General features: G+C 40.2%; 3 protein-coding genes across 15 annotated transcripts in view; 1 reads left to right on the top strand and 2 right to left on the bottom strand.

Annotated features, from left to right (window-relative positions):
• Window positions 1-10,013, bottom strand: part of crtc1b (CREB regulated transcription coactivator 1b) — a 50,239-nt gene extending 40,226 nt beyond the window's left edge. For 8 of the 12 annotated variants that reach the window (XR_008572603.1, XR_008572605.1, XR_008572606.1 and 5 more), the window contains exons 1-8: window positions 9,832-10,013; window positions 6,107-6,223; window positions 5,607-5,732; window positions 4,078-4,139; window positions 3,760-3,854; window positions 1,262-1,332; window positions 1,119-1,162; window positions 759-1,003 (exon numbers count right to left, since the gene is read on the bottom strand). Coding sequence is in view for 5 of the 12 variants with exons in the window: in XM_054788754.1 (XP_054644729.1) it covers window positions 759-1,003; window positions 1,119-1,162; window positions 1,262-1,332; window positions 3,760-3,854; window positions 4,078-4,139; window positions 5,607-5,732; window positions 6,107-6,223; window positions 9,832-9,957 (886 nt within the window). In the remaining 7 variants the exon portion in view is untranslated. The remainder of the gene's footprint in view (window positions 1-758; window positions 1,004-1,118; window positions 1,163-1,261; window positions 1,333-3,759; window positions 3,855-4,077; window positions 4,140-5,606; window positions 5,733-6,106; window positions 6,224-9,831) is intronic. The other 4 variants (XM_054788749.1, XM_054788752.1, XM_054788750.1 and 1 more) reach the window with 3 other exon arrangements.
• Window positions 10,014-11,170: 1,157 nt separating this feature from the next.
• On the bottom strand, window positions 11,171-21,882 carry klhl26 (kelch-like family member 26). Of its 2 annotated transcripts, XM_054790736.1 has the most exons (3): window positions 21,669-21,882; window positions 19,319-19,501; window positions 11,171-16,297 (listed from the first exon to the last, which is right to left on the bottom strand). In XM_054790736.1, exons 1-3 carry the CDS (start codon window positions 21,716-21,718, stop codon window positions 14,701-14,703), a joined length of 1,830 nt encoding a protein of 609 aa, XP_054646711.1. In that variant the 5' UTR covers window positions 21,719-21,882; the 3' UTR covers window positions 11,171-14,700. The 2 variants fall into 2 exon arrangements, with proteins under 2 accessions (XP_054646711.1, XP_054646712.1); XM_054790737.1 differs by lacking the exon at window positions 19,319-19,501.
• A 3,934-nt stretch (window positions 21,883-25,816) lies between these two features.
• The window catches only part of LOC129188326 (homer protein homolog 3-like), a 60,577-nt gene continuing 59,986 nt past the window's right edge, over window positions 25,817-26,407 (top strand). The window contains exon 1 of the mRNA XM_054788646.1: window positions 25,817-26,212. Coding sequence (XP_054644621.1) covers window positions 26,208-26,212 — 5 coding nt within the window. The 5' untranslated portion in view covers window positions 25,817-26,207. The remainder of the gene's footprint in view (window positions 26,213-26,407) is intronic.

The raw sequence follows: 26,407 nt of genomic DNA, 5'->3' as shown, positions 1-26,407 counted from the left end.
TGCAAAGCGTCCAGGGAGTGATGTGCATGTGCAAAAGCACAATGTCACATAGCGTGTGCTCTACTTAACGTGTTTTTGTGCAACAGGAGTCAATATTTTCTTAAGCAAATGATTTCGAGTAGGAGATTAAGAAGAAAGAGGGAAAGAATTTTTGCTGCGACGTCTGAGGAGCGTGTGGGTGGCAGGAGTGGTGGGACATTGTCGCTTTAAAAGTAATTTTCGGATGACAAGAAAAACTTTTACGTCGCTGAGTGCCTTTATCCAAGCCTCACATGGTAAACCAGGCCTTTTGATGACATATGCAGTAGTTCGGATATACAGTATGTGATCTGGCTGTGAGACCGCAGCAGATTGGATATATTGGACTTATATCTACATATGAACGAGGCCTGAGTCCCATTTGGAAAAAATTGTACAGTCACACTGACAATGACATAAAAAAATTAGATAGTCACAGCAAAAAATAAAATAAAAAATCATAACTGATCTGCAGTGTGATCGTAGCCTAAGACTGACAAACTTCACGAGTAAGCAAAGTGCACATCCTTCTCCACCCCGAGCAGTACAGAACAGAACAAAAGTGCAGATTCCGAAACATATTTTCTCGTAATGTTGTATTCCAATAAATCAAACATGTTTTTCATGTTTTCCTCGATCATTCTGTAGAAATTAAATGAGGTGCAAAATGAGCAAAAGCCAAATGCTTAAAAAGGTAAACTTTCAATTGAGTCTTTCTGCTGTATTAGAATACTACTCACAATGAAATGTATTACTGTTACCATGGCTGGCCGCACTGATGCCCAGATGGGTGAGGTTGGTGGTCAGGCTGCCTGTGCTGTTGGACGAGCTGAGAGGTGGGAAGGAAACTGTGTCTTCGGGGTCCAGTGGAGTGGACAGCGGGGGAGGGAACTGGATGTTGGTAAGATCGGGCAATGAGCCGCCTGTGTTGTGTGCAGCAGGCAGCACCGACGGGTTCAATTCCTGGTCTGGTGAGGGGAATATACTACAAGAAAATTAAAAACATTTTTTAATCAGTCATGAAAAAGTCCTCTCGGACAGTGAGAAAGCATCGATATTTCACTCACTAGAAGACAATGTACTGGAGGAAAGACACTCACTTGATTCCTGGGACATCACATGTGTTGGGGTTTGGTGAGTCCCCCTGCAGACAAGACAAACCGAAATCTCCAATTTAAAGTTTTGTATACATGTGACACTAAACTAACAAAAAGTATGCAGTCCTTCCCTCTTCCCTCAGTACCTTCTCGTCATTCCATAGCTGTTTCTGTGCTTCCTTGTCAGCATTTGACTCCGGGCTCTCCGTCCCAGGCACTGTTGGCAGCATTACTAATTAGTCAAACAGCCAGACACAGTTGCTTGCTATGACAAAACACATAACGATTCACATCAGGGCAAGAAATTAGTCATCGATACCTCACCAGTCAGGCAGAATACGGTGCTGTGCACATGATTCTGAGGAGCCTATAAATAGCAAGGTGACCACCAGGCAGGCTGGTTGGATGACAACCTATTTGGGTTTCACTACATCAGGGCTTCACACACAATCCGTGGAAGATCAGTGAATTATTGATCAGCCTATCTACATCACCTCGAGTCAGCTCCATTGAGAGATTTCACTCCCCTGGCGGAAGCTAAATACTGAAGCAGCATGCTGAAGTAGCGAGCCGTATCATTCCAACTGCATAAATATTAACAGAATATGAGACATGTACCTGCTCAAATAGAGCACCGTAGATACCCACTATTCGTGTGGGTTACGTTACAAGACCCCCAGCAAATGGCTAAAAAAAGTGAATAACGGACGTGCCCATTAAAAGACCTATAATATGCCTCACACAGTTAAACACGTGTACACAGTTTTACACATTAAGAAACTATTAAAGGCATACAGTATACAGCACTCTACCATAAATTCTGGATTATTGAGCGCACCTGAATATAAGCCACACCCACCAAATTTAAAGATTTATTTATTTTTTTGTACATATACAGGCCGCACTTGTCTATAAGCCGTGTGTGTCCACATTGTAACATGGGATATTCACACAAAAAGACACTATAAACCTTGCAAACCTACCGACCCGTGGTGTGCCCAGCGTCACTCGTTAGCTCTGGTGAGACGTGACACGCTATCCCCCCCACCCCCATCGGCGTTCAACAGCTGCCGGGGTCCAAGTAGTTCAAGCAGAAGCTGTAGTAATTCCACACTTGATCAAACTTATTTAAGATTTGTCAGATCAAAACATGATCGCTAAATAAGACTTCGGAACATGTGATATTAGTTTCTATTGTGGAAATACCTACTTTGTTTCAACACTCCAAGCATCATGGAAAACGTAGTTCTTTTAGCCAAAAATTAGCGGCATCATTGTTTTAACGGCAGGGTTCAAAGAGTGTGAAAAAAGCAGCGATTTATAGTCTGGAAATTACAGGACTGATAAAACATGCAATTCGACAACATCACGTCTTGTCAAAGCATCTTATGACTCGAAAACCATTTTTGACTAAACTATTTACAATTCAAAACAGAGAAAAGAAATCCACAAATATGTGGGGGTGCAAATGCCAAACCGTGAGTAGGTGGGGATCTACTGTGTACAGCTTACTAATGGGTGCCACACACGGGAGGCGACAAACGACTGCGATTGGCGGAACAAATCACATAGCAAACCATGCACACTGGAGGCGACGAATGGCTGTGACCAGCTACACTGATGAGCGACGTGTTCACATCCAGAGCGAATTATATGAGTCTCCCAGGGTTTTGATTGGCTGTCAGATGTGGAGGGAACTTGGGGGTGTTAAAGTAGTTTGGAGGAGGAAAAGCAGCCGGTGTTGATAGAGTACTCTTGCTAGTACCGGATCTTGCTAGTATTGACGATTAACTCACATAAATGTCGGTGCAAATGAATGTGAACTTACCCGCTATGCTTACTCTAGCACCAATTAGTTCCCATGCCGCTGCTTTTTTCTAGGTCGCTCTATATTCTTTTTCTTCTTTTTTCTCTCAAATCTGACACGGCAAGCATAGCGTACTGATTAGCATTCTGTCCGCTCATTGGTCAATCGATGAAACTCCCGCTGATTGGTCCTCATCTGGGCGACAGCGATGAAAAGTTTAACATTTTCCCAACTTTCTGGGATCGCGTCGCATGACTCGTACAAGCACAAACTTTCACACGCACAAATTTCATGTGTCGCTTGGCTGGACGGTGACACGAAAATGAATAGAGGCGATGTCGCCTCCTGTGTGTGGCGCCCATAAGGGTGTCCTGGGCCGATATCGGCAAAAAAAAAAAATTGGATTATATCAGCCTGCATCTAAAATCTCAGATATTGGCAATCCGATACAAGTGTTTCCATGCGCGGTCTTCAGACTGTGTAGAACACATACATGACAATGGACACGCAGGGAGACGACGGGAGAGAAAGTAACACCGAACGATTTTGAGGTCAGATTTTTTTGAGGAGGCATTTTTGTGATGCAAATGTATCACTCTTTTGAACGCATATAGTTTTGAGAAGCCAAACACTTAACTTAAGTGGCCCCACCAACCGGTACTATGTTTGTCATCACTGAAATCCAACCAGAACTCGGCTCACGAAGTGGGGAATAAGTCACTGTTGATGCACTACACTGCTGATGGGGATGTCCTACAACTTCATGTCAAAAAGGCCGAACTATCCCTTTAATTAATAAAAGTAGCTTTGTGTCTTTGCAAGTACATCTTTCATTACCTCGTTTAGGCTGAAGCTCCTGTGATCCACCAGCAAACACCTCTTGGGGTTTAGGATTCATGGCGCTCTGGTGTAAGGCAGAATCTGAATTTGTCCTGTATGAGAGACGAGATGTCACCTAAATGGCTCTTAAATCCCTCATGGCAACATAGTGTATTTTGACGATCCCAGCCATAAAAACAATTATTCCGTTAGAAATATATATTACCCATAACACATCTTCTGTGCAGCTGACTTTCATGTACTGTAATTTAATTTCAGCAAGATGTGTTTCTCCTGGGTTAGATTCTGGAAAATGGCAAAGGGTAGATGGCTTACCTTCTCCAGCTTGTGTCTGGTGGTGGGGAGAGGTAAACTGAGCTGTAGGGGCAGCTGTCGATGTGAATCGAGTTAGGGCAAATAAAGCAGGGGTGAAAAATTGGCCATAGCTTAATTTCGTGCCTGCTGGCTCATTAAACAAAATTGAACTAATCAATAACACAATTCCCAACAAGTGGGGCTTCAGCAACAAATAAGGCTTGGGTCAGTGCGCAATATTGTAAAACGTAGAAATGTAATGCTTATCATCACCCCGTCTATGCAGTGAAACAAATAGGTTGCAACAGTAACATTAATAATGAGGCAAAACTATTTTTGTTATTTTAAATTATCAAATTTAATCTGCAGTCTTGTTACAGAAACCCAAAGATGATGACAATGATGGTGGAGCCAATTCAAACTAATGTGATTAATTTTTTAGGTTCCGTCTGTAGCTGGGGTGACCAAAGTACGACCTGGTGGCCATTTGTGTTTAATTAGCCTGCTCTGCATCCTAAAAATATAATTTAAGAAGAAAACGTTTAAATAAATTAATTAATTTAAAAAAAAAAAACAGCAGCAAAAATAGAAAAATCAGCAGTAATTTTACAAGAATAAAGTCAAAACTTTGAAAAAAAAGTTGTAATCTAACGAGAACGTCGTAATTTTCAGAGAATAATATTATATTATGAGGGCATTTTAGTCGTGTAAAGTTTAAATAGTAGATATATTAAAGAAGATCTTTTTTTTAAAGTCGGAATATTATAAGAAACAAAGGAAAATGGTATTTTTTTTTATTAGGTTGCCGAAAAATTATGTTATGAGAATAAAGTCAAAATATTCTGGGAATAAAGTCATAATTAGAAGATGAAAGTTGAAGTAGTTGAAAAATAAAAAAAAACAGCAGAAATTGAAAAAAAGAGCGGTCATTTTACAAAAGATAAGTCAAAAAATTAAAAGAAATATAATTTTAGTATCACGGAGTTGAAATATTAAAGAAAAAAATGTGTGATCTTTTTTAACGTCGTAATAAGAGAAACACACAAAACAAAGACATGGTTGGGAAAAATAATATTACGATATTAATGAATTGCTATATTAATATTATTATCATAATATTACAGGAATAACGACAAAATATTATGGGAATCAAGTAAAATTAAAGTAAAGTAAAAAGTAAAGTAAAATGGGAATAAAGTAAATAATTACGAGAAGAAAATTTATTAGAACAAAGTTGAAGTATTTGGAAAATGCAAAAACAGCAATAATGGAAAAAAAGAGAGCAAAGACCAAAATTCATACTAATAAAGCGCTTTGTCAGCTATTATCACAAACCTGAGATGCAGCCTATTTTTTCTTGAAATATATATAACTTCTACATGGATTGATTTACACAACATCAAAGTGGCCCTTGCATCCTTTCATTTTTCAGTACGTGGCCCTTGGTGGAAAAAGTAGGGAGATCCCTGCTCTATAGATATACCCAAACAGTTCAAGCTAATACACCAAGAATACTATCCCCTTCATGGTGTCCACTGCAAAAAGGATATCTGGCGTCCATGTTTGTCAACTGACAGAGGTCGGCGGTGGGGAGACGTGATGCGATTCCGATCACGGTAAACGCGATCCACCAAACCATGGTGCCTGGTTGTGCGACTGGTGTCCAGCACTGAATTCTAGAGTGAACACACTCATAGGTCACTGAGGGCAGCAAAACAGCTTGCTCACACAAAAGACAACATTATGCTAGAAAGGTCTCAGGATTAATGGTGCAAATGTGTTCATTTCAAAATGAGTCAAGCCATGGGGCCCCATACTGATGCTTGAGCTGGCAAATGTATCTTAGAATGGAAAGCCATGACAAGCAATGATTTTGATTTATATTGCAACCAAATTCCACTGTAGGGTAGAACTGATGCAAATATCTTGATTCCTTTGAACCATAAGATCCTAAAGATCTCCTGTTCCACCCAAGCAACTAATTTGCATTTACTACCCACTATCAAAGCCCAATCTACTGTGAGAATGTACTGAGAGGCTAAGGGCTCACCTGAAAAGGCAGGTCAATGTTGCCATTTCCAATCTGATTGACATTGGGCAGTGAGCCTCCATAGTACTGTCCACGATTCTGCCCTAGTTGCAAATACTGGGTCTTCTTTAACTGCAACTGTGAGTAAAGTAAAATTGCATGACAGCATGAGCGCATGACTGATCTGATCACAGAAAAGGTAATGCAAAAAAATGAATGATGCCTGCCAGTTCCCAGTGGTTCAAGTTAATGCAGTGATGAACTGATAGAGACCCGATGAGACCAGGCACGTGTGGCTGTCAAGTGGCAATCATTGCGGACAAAATCTTTCAGAGCAAATAAACTCATGTGAGGGAATGTAAATGACTTGCAGACAGCTGGCGTAATACAGCATTAGGATGCAACACATGAGATGATCCATTAACTCACTATGGCCATTCATTGAAATGCAAACACACCGTCTCACATCAGTCACCGAAGAATAATACAAACAAATGCAATGAAATGAAGTCGGGGATGGGAACACAAAAGAAGTCTGACGGAGACCACAGATCTATCTCGTTTACAGATTCGGTGTTTACACTCACTTCAATATTCCCGGCAAATACAACAGATAAATATTGTTTTTATTTTCATTTCACTGGAGTTGAAGTACTTCACAAAATACATCAAAAAGAATTTTTCAAAAATCCAAAAGCTGTATGGTCCCTTTTCAATTGACTGAAATATGTCCCCACTTATAAGCAAATGCAATGTGTTGATTAATCCTAACAATTTCATACTATGTGAATTTCATACTAAGACTTTAATCTACCCACCAAAAAAGCAGACAGTAATCTCACGTTTATCACAGTTAATTGGTTCCACACCTGACCATGATAAGTCAATTTCGGCAAAATAGGATTCTTTATTTATACATCAAATATTTTCGCAGTTGGAGCAAGAAAACCTTTTTACGGCCATCTACAGTAAATACAGTTTTCAACATTGGAGCCCTCTAGACATGAAATAGCACTGCTATAGTCACCTTTACACTCGTATTACCCAATATAGCAGCGCAAATAAGCCATTTAAGACATAATATAGACTCACACAATAGCATTGGTAAAGTTCCTTGTTTTTTTTTTGTACTTCCTGTTCTGTACAGTACTTCCTGCGGTAGCTATTGTCTCATCAATGTAAGGGCATTATTATTGTGTTCATGTTATTGTGCTTGTGTGTGTTCCTGTAAATGTGTTTTGGTGCTATGGGAGCCAAATGGGGGGGCGAACAGGAAGTGACATCAGGGGTTCAGAGTTGAGATGTGTTACGGCCACAACAGTAGTCCGTGTTACAGATTAGGGATGTCCCAATCCACATTTTCCTAATGCACATCTGAATTTAAATTTTTTTACTACACAGCATGACCAACAATATTGCTTGGCTTTTGTAACAAACCTCTGTACCTCAGGTCCCTAATCCAATAAAAGTCCATCCAATAAAAGATAAAATTAGAAAACATGGGCGTGCAAAATACTTTCAGGGTAGGACTAATCATTTTGATTTAGAATATATGACTTTTTTTTTTTTAACAAACTCTCTTCAATGCAATAGTAATTTATTGATGGTCCGTAGTATAAACAACCAGCTGTTAAGAGTAGCACTTCCTGTGCCAGCTCCCCGCACCATGGCACAGCAGTCCGGGCACAGTGAGGGGGAACTACCGCTGTAGCTACGGAGCCGAATATCCAATGTCTTACTTTTTCACAGCAGCCATGTAGGTTTGGATTTTTGTTCTCCCTTAATAATAAAGTTTCATTTCAAAACTGCGTTTTGTGTTCAGTTGTGTTGTCACTGACTAATATTTAAATTTGTTTGATGAGCTTAAATATTTCAGTGTGACAAACATGCAAAAAATAAGAATTCACACCACTGTACTGTATATGTGTGTATACAGTATATACAGTATACAGTAAACTGCAACTGCCTAAGACCTCACCTTGTTTTGCAGGTAAATATAATTGTTAATCATAATAATAATAATAATAATAATAATAATAATAATAATAATAATAATAGTCGTTGGCATTTGACTACATTTAACTTTGTTTTCTAAATTTGTACGCAAGTTTTTCTAATTATACATATTTGCATTCTAAGCTGTAAGAAGGGTTCATTACACATTATGAATTTTTACATTTGCAAGCACATACTGTAAAAGCTGTAAGAAAAATGCTGCAAATGCTGCAAAACACACATAATCCCCCAAAACAGCTACATGAGAGAAATGCTGCAAATTCACAGAACAAAGCAGAAGTTTGCCAGAAGTTTTTTGCTGTGTGGACCACTGCATTTTAGTATGATTTTAGGCACACTGTGTTAAAAGGTATGTACTGTAGGTACTGTAAGCAGCAGGTTCCTCCAGCTGACTAGAGGGGGCCAACATTCACATTTGCTGCAAGCATTACAGTATATCCCACCTCTTCCTGCTTTGTGTATGTACGCTACGCCGACAAAACACATGCAAGCGCACTTATGTTTGTTGTCAGCTGATGATAGCAATTTGGCAAAGTTTAGCTACTAACGTTAGCTATCATTGAATGTACAGTATAGCCTGTCGTAACAACAACATGGCTGCAAATTGTTGATCACCTCTCTGGGATGCTGAGCTTTTGTGTGTGTTCCCACCACGGACATGTACGTTAATACCAAAATTTATGAGTGACAGCCATGAACGCCAGTTATTTTATTCAGGCCAAACAAAAATGTGTTACAATTTTTATGCAATTTTTATCTTTAATTCGCTTTTTGACATGCTGTACAATCTGTCCTTTTAAACAATTACCGGCAACATATGCTGCTGTGTTCTTATACTTTTTAGGCTTCAAAAAGTGTAATTTGGATCGATTTGCATACAGTCCCTTCAATACACTATGTCAAAATGAAAAAAATAAATGTACACAGTCACACGTGTGAGGTTGTACAGGACGGAAGCCAATCGAGGTGAGATAAACCGTTTTTAATGTGAAATATAAAAGGCAACCATAAGTAAGTATGTAAAACCGCGAAATCTTTACCCGGACTTCAAACGGTTAAATATTCCATTCTATTAAGGGTGTCAGGTCCAGACTAAGACAACATCCACAATGACGATTACCGACTGCAGTGACAGTTAACCTGTAGTGCAGAGTGGGGCGGTGAAAACCAAACTGTTCAATTAAACATTTCCTTTTTTCGAGGGGGTTATTTGCCGAGGCGTTTAAAATGACTACGCTAGCATGCTAAAGTAGCTGTTGTCGTCCAGCTAGTCGAGGACTAGATCAAAACAAACCACAGCTGGGGAAGGCGCCTGATATTAACGCTAACGTTAGGGCTGCCCTCCATAAACCCTTCCTGAGATCTCTGTCAATACCTTCAGTTTATTATGAATTCATTGCTTGGCTTGCATGCTGAAGGTTAAGCCGAAATATTCATTTGGTAATTCATGATGAGTTGTAAATAATCAACTAGCCAGAAGACAGGTGTACATTTCATTCTCAGCTCCAATGGGCTAACTCGACTGCATGCACTGTTTATTAATGACGCTTGAGTTGCATATGTCCGGCTGGCTGAGTAGAAAGAGTAATACAGTATCGTTGCATTGTTGCTGCAGAATCATTCACTTTCGCCTCTTAGCGCATAAACATTCAGGTTGATTTTCGCAGCATTCGCTAGCTGCCAGACAGCGTTGCAACAAAATGCTAAAAACAGGGTTATGCACGTCTTACCCGTGCAGCTCTGGTAATGTTCAAGTCTTTCATGACTTCTTCAAATGCCGCAGTCTCCTCCGCCTGTTTCTGGTTATGCAAAGCGATTTTTTCGCTAAATTTGCGGGGATTGTTAGAGGACGCCATCTTTCCCTCTTCTCTTAATGGAATGTTACGTTACGCACCACGTTGGGGCCTTCTGGTGTCGTCATCACGCAGTCAGTGGGTTTTAGCCACGCCCACATTTCAATTGTCATTTACCCCATATGCACGCCTTGGTTCAGTTAAGTCAGCTGTTTGAAAAGTGTGCGGTGGGCATTTTCGGCTCGCAGCTGTTTTTTTAACTGGCCCTCATATTCTGAAAATACAATGATTTCATTATTAATTAGATATATTATTAGATATTACACTAATTTGCCCTGTCACATATATCACAGAGCTAAGACGTCCATGTTCAGATTAGCATTGGTTTTAGCATCTTTTTAATGCGCAACATCTCTTTAATGGACAAAATATACCAATATAAAATCCATCTGAGTTCAATAATGGTTCGGCCCCTACATACATACTTAATCTGTTAGGGAAATTGAGAGTAATAAACTGGTGTCTCAAACGCACTTACTTTATATAAAAGTGGTATTCTATTAGAACGGATTGGGTTGGGACTTCAGCGATTTCATTGCTCACCAAGCAGGCGCACATATTCTTGGCAAATATGATATAATTTTAATTCATGTTTGTTGAGATAAATTGACATATTTTGTGGTTTTATTCCTAATTCATTTGTATATATATGAATGTTATGGCAAAAATTGGTTAAAGGTCAATAAATAAATTAAAACAGGAGATACTTATAACATATATAACATATATATACACATACATATAACAGGGGTTTGTATTCCGGTGAGCCTCCCATCAGAGAATATTATTCAGTTGGGGCCTCCACAAAAAAAAAAAGATTTCCTGGTGAATATTTTGCAGAGTTTTCTGATCACAACAGACTCATCGTTTATTTTTCTCAAGCTGCTGCAGCTTCCATCAAGTCTTCTGGCACATCATACTTTGGAAACCGCCCCCACATTATATGTCAATGTGAAACCTGCATTAAGAGAGGCATAATATGCATACACTTACATTAATAACAGGAATATACAGTGGATGGTTATTCTGACATCTACAGTCCTTCCTTTCTTCCAGTTACTCAAGCCGATGTAGAGATCTATCAGTGTACAGTAACATGATCGTACAGCATGTAGAAAGTGCACACAATGAACTTGCCTACGGACAAAAACAATTAGTTTGATACCTAACTTCATCAAGACCAAAAGAAAACACTTGGAACATTTTAAAACATGATACAACTTTAATAAACGATGCCCTTAGAGCCACACAAGTAATTACATTCCCATGACTACAGGTCTCTTTGTGTTGCATGTCATGAAAGAGTGTGCTTTTTACTGACAGGGCAAATCCCGCATTAAAATGTATATGCTTAGTCGCTTATGTACGATGTCTCCTAACATGGCTAGTTTCAAACATATTCCTTAAAGACACACGAGTACAACAATCATATTTCACTCTGCAGTGAAAAGTGCAACATTGCAGTCAAAAAGAACATTTGAGACAGTTGCTAAGAAGCATCAGGTCATTTGAGTGCAGGTTAGAACATCACCTCCATAGTAAAACAAACACTACAATCCAAAAGCTTCAACGACCGTGTTGAAGAGACAGGGATGATTCATATACACCAGACAAAAAGCACTTAAGAGCTGACATTCACATGGACATACATGAATCATGGTAGCAGCCACAACAGAGCCACACTGAGGAGTTGTGCAAAGACAATAAATAGCTCAAAGAGGACTTCAGAAAACATAGTGTTCAGGACCATGTAGTAGGAACACATCACTGATGCACAGTGACGAGAATTTCCATGTACCAAAAGATGCAGCATGCAAAGTATTCTTAGGAATTTGGTTTGTGATTAAATGAAGATATATCATATATCAAAAATTAAAACAGCAAATGGTTTTCAATACCTAAAATCATATACAATCTGAATATGCAACATTTAGGTCCACAGTTGAGTCGCACTTAAACGCTGATGAATAAAATAAATGTTGAGTAACAATGAAGCTCATAATATGACTGTATGAAATTTATTTGCCAGGGATATCAAATGGTACAAAACCAAATGTGAGAAAACCACAGGTAATAAATGTGATGCACAAATACTAATGTAGACAAAACAGTTTATATTCATTACTATAATCGTGTCATAAAACCTTGCTTAACAGGATTTCACACATTTCTATGACACTCTTCATGCTAATAATACATTTTAAAGCCGAGAATTACAGCACTTTGTGATGTTGATGAACTCACGTGGTGCACACTAAGTTTTCACCAGAGGAAGTGCGGTCAGGTGAGGCATGATGAAAAAAATAAATAAATAAAAATTAAAAATAAAAATAAAAATAAAATAAATATTAAATGTATAAATAAATATTATTTGTCTATTGAACTGTATTATTCATATATTTTCTGTAGGATTCCAATTTTATTTTATTTTTTTTTACATTTTCTTAAGTAAAATCACTGAATTTGCACATTTCCTGACCAAATAGAGGGCAGAAACCGATGATGAGGTTGCCACGAGCGCCTATTTTCGGCTTAGTGCGCCAGCCTTGTCAGCATATCGCCAATAATATAATGTTGAATAAATTTATTAAACAACATGACTTTCTACAGGCTGCGTAATGTCTTTAATGTAAGTGTGACATTATTATTCTTGCTAATCGGACACAGGTCACACGTCATCCTGATGGGGTCGTGTGTGTGTGAACTGGAAGGTGTTTGTCACTGCAATCATTCCATAAATCTAGCGTTTTATTTTTTGACAGCGCCAGCATCAGCTGGAAAGCAAGCCAAATGCACGATATTGTTATGCTTTGCTGAATGAATGAATGAATGTGACTGCCAAGATCCCTCGCTACAACGCTGTTTGAACATCGCCTAATCACTCTATCTCGGTTTTTCAAACATTAATTACTAAATGATCGCTGCTTCATGGTTGATCTTCAGCCTATTATTAGTCAAAAAACATGCTTATTTAAAGTACTTTTTTCCACAAATTATGTGTTTTTAAACATAGGAATAGCAAAATGCACTAAAATACAAATACAGTATATGCCATTAAAACCACAACTTATGGATGTCGTATTCTACATTGGTAACTGTGTGTCAGTAATTGTTCGGTGAGACCACCACCGAAGCACCAGACCACTGGCTTTTATTGCAGGTTAAAATTATCTCACAACAGGCACAATAATAATAATCATAATAATAATCATAATCATAACAACATGGGTTACTGTTGCGGCCATAGCACACGAGCTAAAACTCAACTCTGAACCCCCAACGTCACTTCCTGGCCACCATCGATTCTGCTCTCCTAAAAGGTAAACTGCCTTAAATGGCTTATTTTCTATGATTATATCTACTACAGTAGTACCTCGCATAACGTAAACCTCCTTTTACGTAAATTCCACTGAACGTAAAGAATTTATGTAAAGTTTTTGCATCGTATTTCAGAAGAATTTCTATATAACGTAAAGCGTCAAGTCAAGTCAAGTTTTTTTTTTTTCTATCAATTTTATTTATGCCTCAAGTCGGTGCAAGTTCAGACTAACACTTGGTGACGCCTTCTGACGCTTCACGCTCTCATTGGCTGATTTTCGGTGAACCGCCTCCGCTTTCATCTCATTGGCTGATTATCGGGGAACCGCCTATGATCTCATCTCATTGGCTGATTATCGGGGCACCGCCTAGGCTCTCATCTCATTGGCTGACTTATACAGCAGGTACGTGAGTTTGTGTGAGAGACAGGCTTCTCCCTTCAACCTCCCTTCCTCTTCGTAGTCGCCCTTAAACTAACTTAAGTAATTAAGTTAAGTTACAAATTAAAATTCTGCACACAGCATTATCGTGTAGTGCGTATGCGTTTGTCTGTGAGACCAGCTGACTCTTAGACTCTTTGAGTTGCGTTTCGACACAGGCTAGTCCTCCTCCTCCTTCCTGCCTCCACTTGCGCTCCTGATCAAGACATCTCGTGAACGGTAAGATTGTTTTGGTTTTTCAGTTTTATTCATTTATAGTAATCTTATTTATTACCTTATTTTATATTGGATTATATTGTTACTCTACTATGTTTATGCTAACATCTTGTTATATTTTCCCACCATATTTGGTGGACTTAATATTTTGAAGTGCCAAAGGGGTGAGTTTGGGAAGATCTTCGAAAGGATTAGGCTATTTACACATGTATTTTACGCTTCATATAACATAAAAACCCTGTAACACAAAGGTTCTCGGAATAGATTATTTACGTTGTAGGGGCGTCTGCTGTATATTGGGTAATATGAATGTAAAGGTAACTATAAGGGTGTTATTTCATGTCTAGAGGGCTGGACGTTAAAAATCGTGTTTAGAAGAACGTAAACAGGTTTTCTATGCCATAACTACAAAAATATTCCAGTCATAAAGAGGGGATCCTACTGGAAATGCACTTATCGCAGTCGAGTCTGGAACCAATTAACCATGATAAATGAGGGATTACTGTATACCCAACCAAGCTCACATGTGATGATCAGACTTTTACATCAGAAAGCATCAGAAATTTCCTGGAGAAGGATGGGGTGCATGTACTTCATATACAGATAAAAGGGTAAGGACACAAATGCTTTTTCGTTAATAAAATAATTAAATGGGACTAGGGAGTACCCGAAAACAATTGGAAAACATTTATTGAACCATATTGAATTATTCTCTTCTCCAAAGGAGTCAAACGCCTCACCAGCCACGAATCTCACCGCCCATCACAGGTTTTCACAGCCAAGAGGTCAGGTATTCGACATGTGTCTGTGGAAGTACAATTGGTGTACAAGAAATCCCAGCAAAGGATTCAGGGAAGTGCAAATCCCTCTCCCATTCATCTGTCTCCGTGTTGTACACTTGAACAATGCTTGTGACATTGTTCAGGTGCCAGTTATAGCCCCCAACGATGTAGATCTTTCCGTCCAGTAAGCAGCAGCCAGCCTCAGACTGCCCTGCTCTCATGGGGCTTACAGTGGTCCACTGGTCGCTTTGCGGATTGTAATACTCGACCGCCAGCACATCAAAACATCGGTCCACATGGTCCATGCGTCCACCTAAAGCATACACCCGATCCCTACTACAGATCATGGCATGCAGCACTCTAGGCTCATTCATGGGAGCTCTGAAGTCCCACTGGTCAGCCACCGGGTCGTAACAGTGTAGAGTTTTTTTGTCATCCAAAGAGACGCCATAACCCCCTGAGATATACAGCTTTTTTCCACAGGGAGTCCCTGCATGACCCCAAGTCCTGCGTTTTAATGGCTCCACACAGGTCCACTCATTTTTCTTTGGGCAGTAACGCTCCACAGATGAGAGACTGCCAGATCGATTGCGCCCTCCAGTGGCATAAAGTTTCCCGTTCAAGACATTGAGTTGAAACTGGATGCGGGCCTCCTGCATTGGTTGGATGCGCAGCCACTGGTTCAAGTGTGGATCAAAGCGCAAACAGCTGTCCACAGCCCCTTCACCACTACGATACTGTAAATGCTGCCCACCGACAATGTACACAAAGTTATCAAGCACAGCAACGCAGGCGTGGCTGCACCCTGTGTCCATCTCAGTCAACTCTTTGAACTGGCGAGAAGCAATGTCAGGGAGATAGTACACCTTGGTGCTCACTGTGCGGTCGTTGTCAGTGTATGGCGTCCCACCAAAGGTGATGAAAGACATGACATCAGAACGAATGTGTGTGCGTGGTGACTGCATCTCGTGCTGTCGGAATGGAAGAATCTGGTAATTGAAGGCCTCTAGTAGGTACTGACGGCACAGCACATCCTCCACCATGATGTCTACCGTCTGAACACTGTCCACCAGCTCGGATGAACGCATGAGTGGGAAGCGCACATGGCAGAGGACATTGCTGGCTTGTGCCCGGCGAGACTCATCGTGTTGGAGCCATCGGATAGCAGCATGGAAGAGATCGATCTCGCTACAGTTCTTTAGCTTGTTGCTCTGCAGAAAGAAGATGAGGCGCTCCATGGGCATGTGCAAAAAGTCCTCCTCGTCGGCTATTTGCAGGAAGTGGCGAAAGGTGAAAGCATCGACCGACGCCTTGAGGGAAGACAAGCTGAAGTTGGTGGCCATCTGATCGATGTGCAGACATGTCTTAACACTCATCGCTGACTGGAGGAACTCCTCACACAGCTCCACAACAGGGACCATCTGGAGGAAGACAGCTGCTCCAAGGACATCCTGAATACAGTCTAAATCTAAAGTGACTTCTGCACTGTAAGCAAAGTCTATGATATGCTTCAGCCCTCGGGCGGACAAACCTTTCAGCTCAATAGTATTTTGATTTGACTCCTTCATGCCTCCAGTGAACATGGCTCTGCAACACAAAAACAAGTGAAAACTGTAAATCTTTCATAGACATATTCATTCTGGATGCAGAACTCAGACTGCTGCAGCTACTTTCCACAACAAGATTAGAGCCCTTATTGATATGAAAACAGAGGCAGCACTTTCAGTTATCAGCCTCCTCTACAATGGTACCATATAATCTTACAGATTCAGTAAGAGGCAGACAAGCTTGTTCTGAATCAGCCCATGGGCCTAGACTAACGGGGGATTTCCCATGATGCAATGCACCAAGCTCTTCACTATATCTGGTCCAGTTCATTGTATTTATAAATACAGTCATGGATAAAATGATTAGACCACCCTTGTTTCTTCAGTTTCTTTGTTCATTTTGATGCCTGATACAACTAAAGGTACCTTTGTTTGGACAAATATAACAATGACAACAAAAATAGCTCATAAAAGTTAATTTTTTTGTCAGTACAATGCTATAGCTATTCATGCAAGAATCTATGTGATTTTGGTTATTATCAAAAAAAACATGTAAGTTGCTAGATATCAGAACTTAAATTAAATTCTTATGAGCTATATTGGTTTTCATTATATTTGTCCAAACAAATGTACCTTTAGTTGCACCAGGCATTAAAATCGTTCAATAAACTGAAGAAACAAGGGCGGTCTAATCATTTTTTCCATGACTGCATAACCAACTTGTTTCATTTTTGTTGATATATGTTTTTCTTTCTTCACTTACCTATACATCATGATATATCACAGCTGACTGTCATTTACCATATCACTTATCCTATCTAATTTACATATTTTCAGACCTGCCAACCTTGAAGAAATTTCATGAGTGCTCCACCATCCTCTGCCCCCATCACCGGCATGGGCCCAGTTTTTTAAATTTTCTATAAAAGGCTAAAAAAAACCAAAAACATTATGTATATATATTAAAGACAAAGATTTGTGTTGTTATTAGTATCAAATTTCGGCTTTTTCTCGTTACATTATGCCTTACTCTATTTTTTTAGTGTTTTTTTTAACAATTACTGCGGGTCAATAAAAACAAGTCTCTGGGCCGCATCTTTTACAACGCTATATCATGATCGAGCATACAACTATGGTCGACTATTTAGCTTGTTAGCTTCCTTCGTCACTAGCGAATGACGGTAGCTAAAGCGAGAAGGGGAGTGTTATTGCAGCTGAAACTAATCCACGTGTTACAAGAGTCACTTTTATTGCAAATGATCAGACATCAGAGGAGAAGGGCCTGAACATATACATACAGAAAATAATGTTTTACAGTCGGCCAATCACAGCCTTTTACGGTCTGCGAGATTAGAGTTTTTTGGAGGTGCAGGTCACGCTATGCAAGAGGGTTTGCAGGGGGATGAGTGAGCTGGTGGAGCGTACGCTAGGAGCATAATCTGCGTTTCGCAGACGGAACTTGAAACTGAAGCTGGTGAACTGCAACAAAATGTATTTCTGGACAGTAGCACAGTGGACAGGTGTATTCAAGGGTCAAAATGTGTGCTGGCTCTCAACGAAAGAGGCCACATCTTTCACCTCTCCTCTCCATTATCTTCCCTGCTTTGCTTCTGTGTGTCGTTTTAGTCCTGTCTCATATTTTTAGGAGCCTCTCTCTGCACTGCTCTCCAAACCTAAATCATGGAATTGATCAACTGATGACAATATCTTCTCGACGAGAAGCTTGGGTTCGGGGGAACCTGTGTGCCCTGACAGAACGGTCACCACCGAGTACGTGATGGAGAGTTGGGGGAAGTGGAAGGTTATCTGGCTGGCAATTCTCCTCTCCATGGAGGACGTCGAAGACGGTTACCTATGCACAGCCCTGGTGTATCGCGGAATTCGTAAGACGGAAGCAGCGGTTCAACGCTCTCCAACAGCAACCCGTCGTGATTGATATGGTTAGTCAAGATGTTACAACTCAGACTGCGACTGTGAATCACAACAAGGAAAATATCTTGGGGAATCTTTCGGCTTTGCAAAGGCAGATGGATCGATTGGGAGACCAGAATGGACAAATAGAGTAGAGTCTATTGGAATGCGGCAACCCATGCTAACCCAAACACTACTGCATTTTGGCCTCCCCCCTCGGCCTATCCAAGGTCGTGGCTCGACAACAATTTCCCCCAAGAGATTGCTGCAGCGGGACGCTCTGACTCCCTCCTACTCTTCTTCACAAACACCTATTGTTTGTTGTCTCTGTCACGGGCTCGTTCACGGACGTCTCCATGGCAACTGCTGTGTCATCGCGATGACACCCTGCGAACTGCGGCTCCAAGGTTGGGCACCTGTCGGGGGAACTTCTTCGGGCCTACACATTCATGCATCCAAGAACACTCGCATGCGCATTCGCACATACATCCCTTTCCTTCATCCAACGCCTTTGCCGCTATATCCACCCGGTTCTGCCGAGACGGGGACCACAGCTGGCGCCGATAATCGCTGCATTAGCTGTGGCTGGCTGCGTTGGGATCACCTCTACTCCCATTTTCCCTCTCCCCTGGTGCAAGTCTTATGTTCATGTTGTAAAAGTGTGCTTGTTTGTGCCTACATATGCTGAGGTTTTTTGACAGTCCCACACTGTGGAATTGGAATTGTCTTTTTTTCCCTACCCTCTCCTCCTGTTTTTCCCTTTCCTCTCCCTCTTCCATTGCCCTGTCTTATTGTAGAGTATGGTGTATATGTATGGACGAATGATTGCACAGTTCCGCTTGTACCTCTGTATAAGTGGCAAGTAAAGGCTGATTCTGAGAGTACGACAAGGTTGGCAGGTCTCCATTTCTACACTTGTGAAAATTGACCGTTGATAATATCTATTCTGATCAGAATGTGTTCCGAACAACATCCTTTAGCAATTTGTTGTCGGTCATTTTCCGGTGCATTACGTAGCTCTCCTGACCAAAAGGCTTTGGATCTAGTTGCACTGGCGCCTTATGCAAAGTGCTTCGAGCGACGTAATCCACTAAGTGCTGTGAATTTAAAATGTATATGGGCACTAGGAAGTCCTGTGATCCACACTGACCTGAAGTAATCACTACAAGCGGCCAGCACAGCTTTGTGGACCTGGAAGCGCTCCTCATTGATGGCCAGCACCACATCAAGAAGTTGGCCTTGAGCCCGTAATACCGACAAGCCCTGGAGGAGGGTGGCACTGTGGCTGGGGGCTGAAAATGTGCAGCGCAGGGTGCTATTCTTGCTAGCCATACTGGAAGAGAAAAAGGCCTTGTCACTTTGAGTGAAACAAGGGATCCTAAACTTAAAACTGTAAATTTATTCAGATCCTCAACTGAATCAGGTGAGCATTTTAGGTCTGCCAAGGGAAATTAACGTTAAGTACATAAACCCACAATTCTTTCATAGCTATTTCATTTGCAAGCATTAACAAAACTTGCGTGATTGGTAGAATCATAGATTAACCTTAATTATCTTATCTTATCTTGTCCCTCAAAGTGCAAGAGCAAGTACTGATGCTACACTACAAATGCTAGAAAACACAGTGACGTACACTTCTCACAAAAAAATGATATTCGGCTTTTGGGTGAAATTTCAGGATGAATTTAAAATGCATTACAGTCGTCCCTCGCCACGTTGTGGTTTGAATTTTGCAGGTTTACTCTCGGTTTTACAAAAATATATTAATAAATCATGCAGTTGTGTGGTACGACCTATTATTAGTAAAAATGTATAAAAATGGCTAAATGAGCTAAAATATAAATATATGGCATTCAAAAGACGCCTTCAAAAACGCTGACGTAGTATTCTGCACTAGTCACTAGGTGTCAGTAATGTTACTGTAATGTTCGATGAGACACATTAACAACAGACTTAATCGCTGGCGCAACAGACATTTATTCCAGGTTTGGATTACCTCACTACAGGCACAATAACCCCTAACACGGGCCACTGTTGTAGCCGTAACCCACGCCAAGCTAAAAGTCAACTCTGAACTGCCAATGTCACTTCCTGTCCACACCCCACTCTAGCACCAAAATAAATTTCGCAAGAAGAAACTCAACTTTCAACCCCTGACATCAGTTCCTGCTCGCCACTCACTCTTCTCCCCTAGGGAACACATTTATAGCAACAAACACAGGTTTTTATATCCTCTAACTACGAAAATATTTCATTCATATTAAATAAGGAACCCTATTTTGCCAAAATTCCCCTGTCATGGTCGGGTCTGGAAACAATTAACTGATATAACGAGGGATTACAGCATAACCTTTACAGGTTAACTTAATTTGATCTTTTGTAAACTTTTGAATGCACATATCCAGCTGTTCAGTGTTTCAGTACTTTTTGCACAACTTGCTGTTCTCTAGCAGGAGCTGAATGGCAAGATTCACAAGAGGTGTATTTTTTTTTTTTTATACATAAAGGTTTTCAGTATGCCTTCCAGTGACTCTTCCAGTCTTTATGTATCCCTATCGCAACCTGGTAGTGACACCCTGTGGCACTTTCAGCACAGTGGCCACTTCCCTCTGACAACATCCCATATGAAGCCTTGCCATGGTCAGGTACTGTTGATCAATAGTTAGGTGTGGTCTTGGTCTCATGATTGTCAAAATGTGAACAGCATGGTGAAGAGGACTGTTTAAATACCAATTCTAATTGAACCAGGACATTTATTGGTCAATACATGGATCACACACCTGTTGTAAATTTTGCATAAATTTCACCCGAAAGCCGACTATCCCTAACCTTTCGTGAGTACCTGTTGTTGGTACTCGCAAGAATGGCTGCGACAAATACTGTTATTACATTCATGACCGAGCAATCATTGACTTTCCCAATTAATAAATTATTTGGGCTACATAAAAAATGGCTACTGGAAATACCATACTAATGTCTACTTTTTTTTTTTAATTTTGATATCATTTTTGCTATAGCCATTGTGATGGGTATTGGCCATATGGTAGCATTTCACACCATCAATCAAAAATGGGAATTATAGGTCACATTTTGTGTTTCATGGGTTTGTACATTAAAGAAAATACAAGCGTGACAACTATTCACAATGGTCAGGACATTTGCACTTATTTTCCGTTTACCTCCGCAAGGAACTAATTTTAGCCAATATTCTTCTATTTAGACGTTATTTATTGGCCTACTGATTGGTTAACGCAATTCTAACATATCTGTATTGAGAACATCGCGATCGAGAATATATATTGTGCTCTTGATAGCCTACGATTGGAGTAGCCGGGTAGAATCCACAGGCCGAGACAGATCCTCGGTGTTTCCTGTTTTCTCGCCCGCCTCTCTAAAAGCGGCTGCAGACGAGGCGCCATCGAGACGTCGCTTAAAGAAGCACCGCCAACCTGTCCGACCCCGAGGACCGACTGACTACATACTTAACCAGACCCACTCACCTGCTCTGTGAATGTGTCGTTGAAATCGCCACACCATCCGACTCCGCCATCTTTTAGCACAGGTGAAACCTCATTGAGCATTTTGGGAAGTTTCATCAGAAGAACGGGACGAGCTGCCAGGTCATTGCGTTTTTAACAGGAACGGTTTTCAAAGGGTGATCGCCCGCTGACTCTTGCTGTGAACAGTGACAGAACAAGGGATGAGTGAATCGACACTAATATCGACTGTGTTGATATGGAGTATGGTATCATTATCGGATCGATGTAAGATGGTTTGCTCATATTTTTCAGTTGTCTTCTGTGTTTATTTTGACAAATGTATGTGTTTTTTGTATTGTTCATACTGTTACATTGATACATTGTTATATTTTTTGGAAACCCAGCAAAATCCTTGGCCACAGGAGGACTTGGGGGCAAAGGATATGAATGAGACCCTATAGTAGTTTTTGCTTTTTTCTTTATTTTTGACTTCATTTTGCTGAAATAATCCATCCTTTTTCTATGCCGCTTGTCCTTCGTAGGGTCACGAGTATGCTGCTCAAATATCTTATGTAATTAAAGGAAATAATGGAATGATTTTATTATTTTGTTGCTATTGTTGCATTGTCTTATATTGTTGTATTTATATTAAAGTGTTCAGAAATAAGTTTGTCGACATTGTTTTTGCCTAAAAGTATTGGTGTCGGCTTCGGAAATTTGGCCCTGTATTTACTTGGTATCGATTCGATACAAATATTTGCAGTATCACCCACTCCATTACTGGCCCTCCTATGTATTGACGGCGTCTGGCCTCTACGTGGCGCAACAGTCGTGAATGGCATTACAGACAAAAAGAAATGGCGTGGAACTACCCCTTTTCCTGTTAATTAAGAGATAGGTCAAATATTTAGGCGTTTATAAGCAAAATTTGCAACTAATCCATATCAGCATTTTTGATTTTATGCTATGAATACATTAATTTGGGCCAATGCAACATATTTGAACTCCTGTGTTTGTTGTGTTGAGAATTGTACTCAATTCCTTTCCATTAATGTATTTTTCTTGAACATCTAACCTCCTGAGTTGAGTTTTAAAATGTGAGAGAAGACATTCATAATGTATGGCAAATAAAGGACAAACATGCAGCTGAATCAGTACAGGCCTACTTCCTGGTGTTTTGTAATGTCTTTATTGCTATAAGATCATCTTTCACACGCAATGTTTGGCTCTTTTACTGCCTACAGGCATGACGTTTAATTATGAAATTATATCTACAATAATATTTAAACAGATATGTCATTGCATGTGGCTGCTTTTGCGTAGCAGCACACGCATGCCATTGTCTCCTTGTCTTGCAATGAGAGTGAAGCTTTCAGTTTGATTCTGCTGGCAATTAACTGACGCCTGACATCCAAGGAGACCCATTTGTGTCATCATACTTGGTGGCCAGAGGTGATTAATGCTCAGACTGATGCGAGCAGAGGCTTGTTGGTCCTACCTAGGCGACCCAGTTGCCCTCCAGACAACTATAAACAAGATTCGATGTTCATGTTGCAAACACGCTAAACAGAAAAGCAGTGAGTGCCATCACAGGCCAGTGAGCAGCAATATCATGGCACGTCTGAGTATTTTTAAACATGTTTAAGTTGCACCATTCATAGGGAAGGAAATGGACTGTTAAAATTCATTGAATAATGAGTGAAAAACCTTCCGATTTTTCTCATCTTTTTGAGTTTTATATTTGTGTGGATAGATCTCCATAGATGTGAATGCTTATGAGTTTACAATAGAACAGGGGTCTCAAAATGTTTCCCCATGAGAACGACTTTGACAAAATAAAAACAGAAGCGTGTCACCTGTGTCGTATTTGTAAACGATAAGCAACAGTTTTTGGTTTTCAACTAAAGTTGAGAGAAAACAAACTTTTTAAAATGGTCCTGACATGTTTTATCCTTTGGCACGCTCACAAGCTACCCATTGGAGACCCCAACAGGGTGGGCTCCTAGCATAGGGCTTCAACCTCTAGGGGGGCCATATAATCAGAAAGGTTCTAACCAGTTCAAGTCAATTTATGTTTCCATTTTCAATGACTAGTGGTATGTGGAGGGTTCAATTTGATTAACAGCTAACAGAGGTGTGAAAAAATCATTCCTGATTTCTTTTTTTTTCCACATTTTGGTCATCAAACAAATTGCAGTTTTTAAATGAAACTTTTTATTATTAAGGGAGAAAAAAATCCAAACCTACGTGGCCCTGTGTGAAAAAGTGATTGCCCCCAAAAGTAATAACTGGTTGGGCCACCCTTAGCAGCAACAACTGCAGTCGAGAGTTTGTGATAACTTCCAATCAGTCTATCACAGCAATGTGGAGGAATTTTGGCCCACTTATCTTTGCAGAATTGTTGTAATTCAGCCACATTGGAAGGTTTTTGAGCATGAACCACTTTTTTAAGATCATGCCACAGCATCTCAATAGGATTCAGGTCAGGACTTTGACAAGGCCACTCCAAAGTCTTCATTTTGTTTTTATTCAGCCATTCAGAGATGGACTTGCTGGTGTGTTTTGGATCATTGTCCTGCTGCAGAATTCAAGTTGGTTTCAGCTTGAGGTCACCGACAGATGGCCGGACATTTTCCTTCAGGATTTTTTTGGTAGACAGCAGAATTTGTGGTTCCATTTATCACAGCAAGTCTTCCAGGTACTGACGCAGCAAAACAGCCCCAGACCATCACACTACCACCACCATATTTTACTGTTGGTATGATGTTCTTTTTCTGATATGTGGCGTTACTTTTACGGACACACACCTTCCAAAAAGTTAAACTTTTGTCTCATCAGACCACAGAGTATTTTCCCAAAAGTCTTGGGGATCATCAAAATGTTTTCTGGCAAAACTGATACGAACCTTAATATTCGTTTTGTTCAGCAGTGGCTTCCGTCTTGGAACTCTGTCGTGCAGGCCGTTTTTGCCCAGTGTCTTTCTTATGGTGGAGTCATGAACACTGACTTAACTGAGGCAAGTGAGGCCTGCAGTTCTTTGGATGTTGTTGTGGGGTCTTTTGTGACCTCTTGGATGAGTCATTGCTGCAGTCTTGGGGTAATTTTGGTTGGCCGGCCACTCCTGGGAAGGCTCACCACAGTTCCATGTTTTCGCCATTTGTGGGTAATGGCTCTCACTGTGGTTCGCTGGAGTCCCAAAGCTTTAGAAATTGCTTTATAACCTTTTCCAGACTGATAGATCTCATGTAATCTCAATGAATTTTTGTTTTAACGGGGGGCAATCACTTTTTCACACAGGGCCATGTAGGTTTGGATTTTTTTTCCTCTTAATAATCAAAAGATTCATTTAAAAACTACATTTTGTGTTCCGTTGTGTTGTCATTGAATAATATTTAAATGTGTTTGATGATCTGAAACATTTAAGTGTGACAAACATGCAAAAAAAAACAAGAAATCAGGAAGGGGGCAAACACTTTTTCACACCACTGTATATTAAAGACCAAAATGGGGCCTAAAATAAATTTAGGAGCGGCGCTGAAAAATAAAAAGCTGGAAATGCAAAAGAGAGGTGGTGTAGTGGTTAAATTGTGTTTTATTTAGTTTCAAGATTTTGCACATTTCATATAGATTCATTTGTTGATTGCACAATTTGAAGTATTAATTTATTTATATTCATATTACTTCGAAGGCACTTTTTAAAGTTCATATTTATACTAATTTTGTATACAATACAATACAATGTTTCTGTCATTATTTTACTCCTGTAATTATTTTATTTTTATTTTATTTGTTGCTGTTTTGAAATGTCTTTTATTACTACATGTGATGCTCCTTCATGTAAAATAAACTAATAAAATATATGATGTATATATATACAGTATATACTAATATATACTATATACTGATACTAATATTATATATATATATAAATATAAATAAATAAATAAACATAAATATATATATAAATTTAATTTGTTTATCTATTTACACTTTTTCTATTCTTCTTTCTTTCTGTTTTTCCATTTTGCCATTGCATTTTGCGGACGCACCCGAGTCTTTGATTGGGGGCGGGGTGCTTCCTCCTACTTCGCATGATGTCCGGCAGATGGCGCCGTAAACGCTAAGGTCCCACCAATGGGCTTGAGTGGGATCCCAGTGTGACTTGGCACACAAGCGGGAGGGGAGCCGAGCACAAGTCCCGAAGGAGCGTCGGGCAAAAAAGCACTCTTTTTACCGGCTTTCATCGGCCTTCTTCACTCTTTGTGGTTCCCCGAGCTGACAGACAGTTCTCGGTGGGAAATTGCCGGCAGAGTGAGAGCCGCCGTGTTGCTGGCTGAGGAAAGCCGCGGACAAAGGGAGGCAGGCTGGACTACAACTGACTTGGCAAGAGAAGCACCACTGTCGGAAGAAAAACGAAGAGTCGGAAGTGATTTTTTTCCCCACAGAAAAATGTGAATCGAAGCCTTTTGATGGAAAAACAGTAACAGTTAGGGGGGAGACCAGTTTTTTCTTCAGTGAAAAGACGTTCAGCATTCAGCTTTCATTTAAGATCCAAGCAGCATGGGGTAAGTTTGACGTCCTCTACGTCCCTACAGCTGTTATCCACTGCCTCAGTAGATGACATTGTCAACTTTGTGGTGACCTAATTCAGTGAAAAACTACCCAAACTAAATCGTCAAAGGTGCAATTTTTTCTTGTGTTTGTAAACCTCATTGCCTTACCTGGTTTCATGCACCTTGACCTTGTGACCCCAAGAAGGT

The sequence above is a fragment of the Dunckerocampus dactyliophorus genome, chromosome 10 (assembly GCF_027744805.1).
Source record: "Dunckerocampus dactyliophorus isolate RoL2022-P2 chromosome 10, RoL_Ddac_1.1, whole genome shotgun sequence".
Classification (NCBI taxonomy): Eukaryota; Metazoa; Chordata; class Actinopteri; order Syngnathiformes; family Syngnathidae; genus Dunckerocampus; species Dunckerocampus dactyliophorus.
The sequence above is the reverse complement of the archived record's forward strand: the minus strand, read 5'-3'. Positions and strand labels throughout refer to the sequence as shown.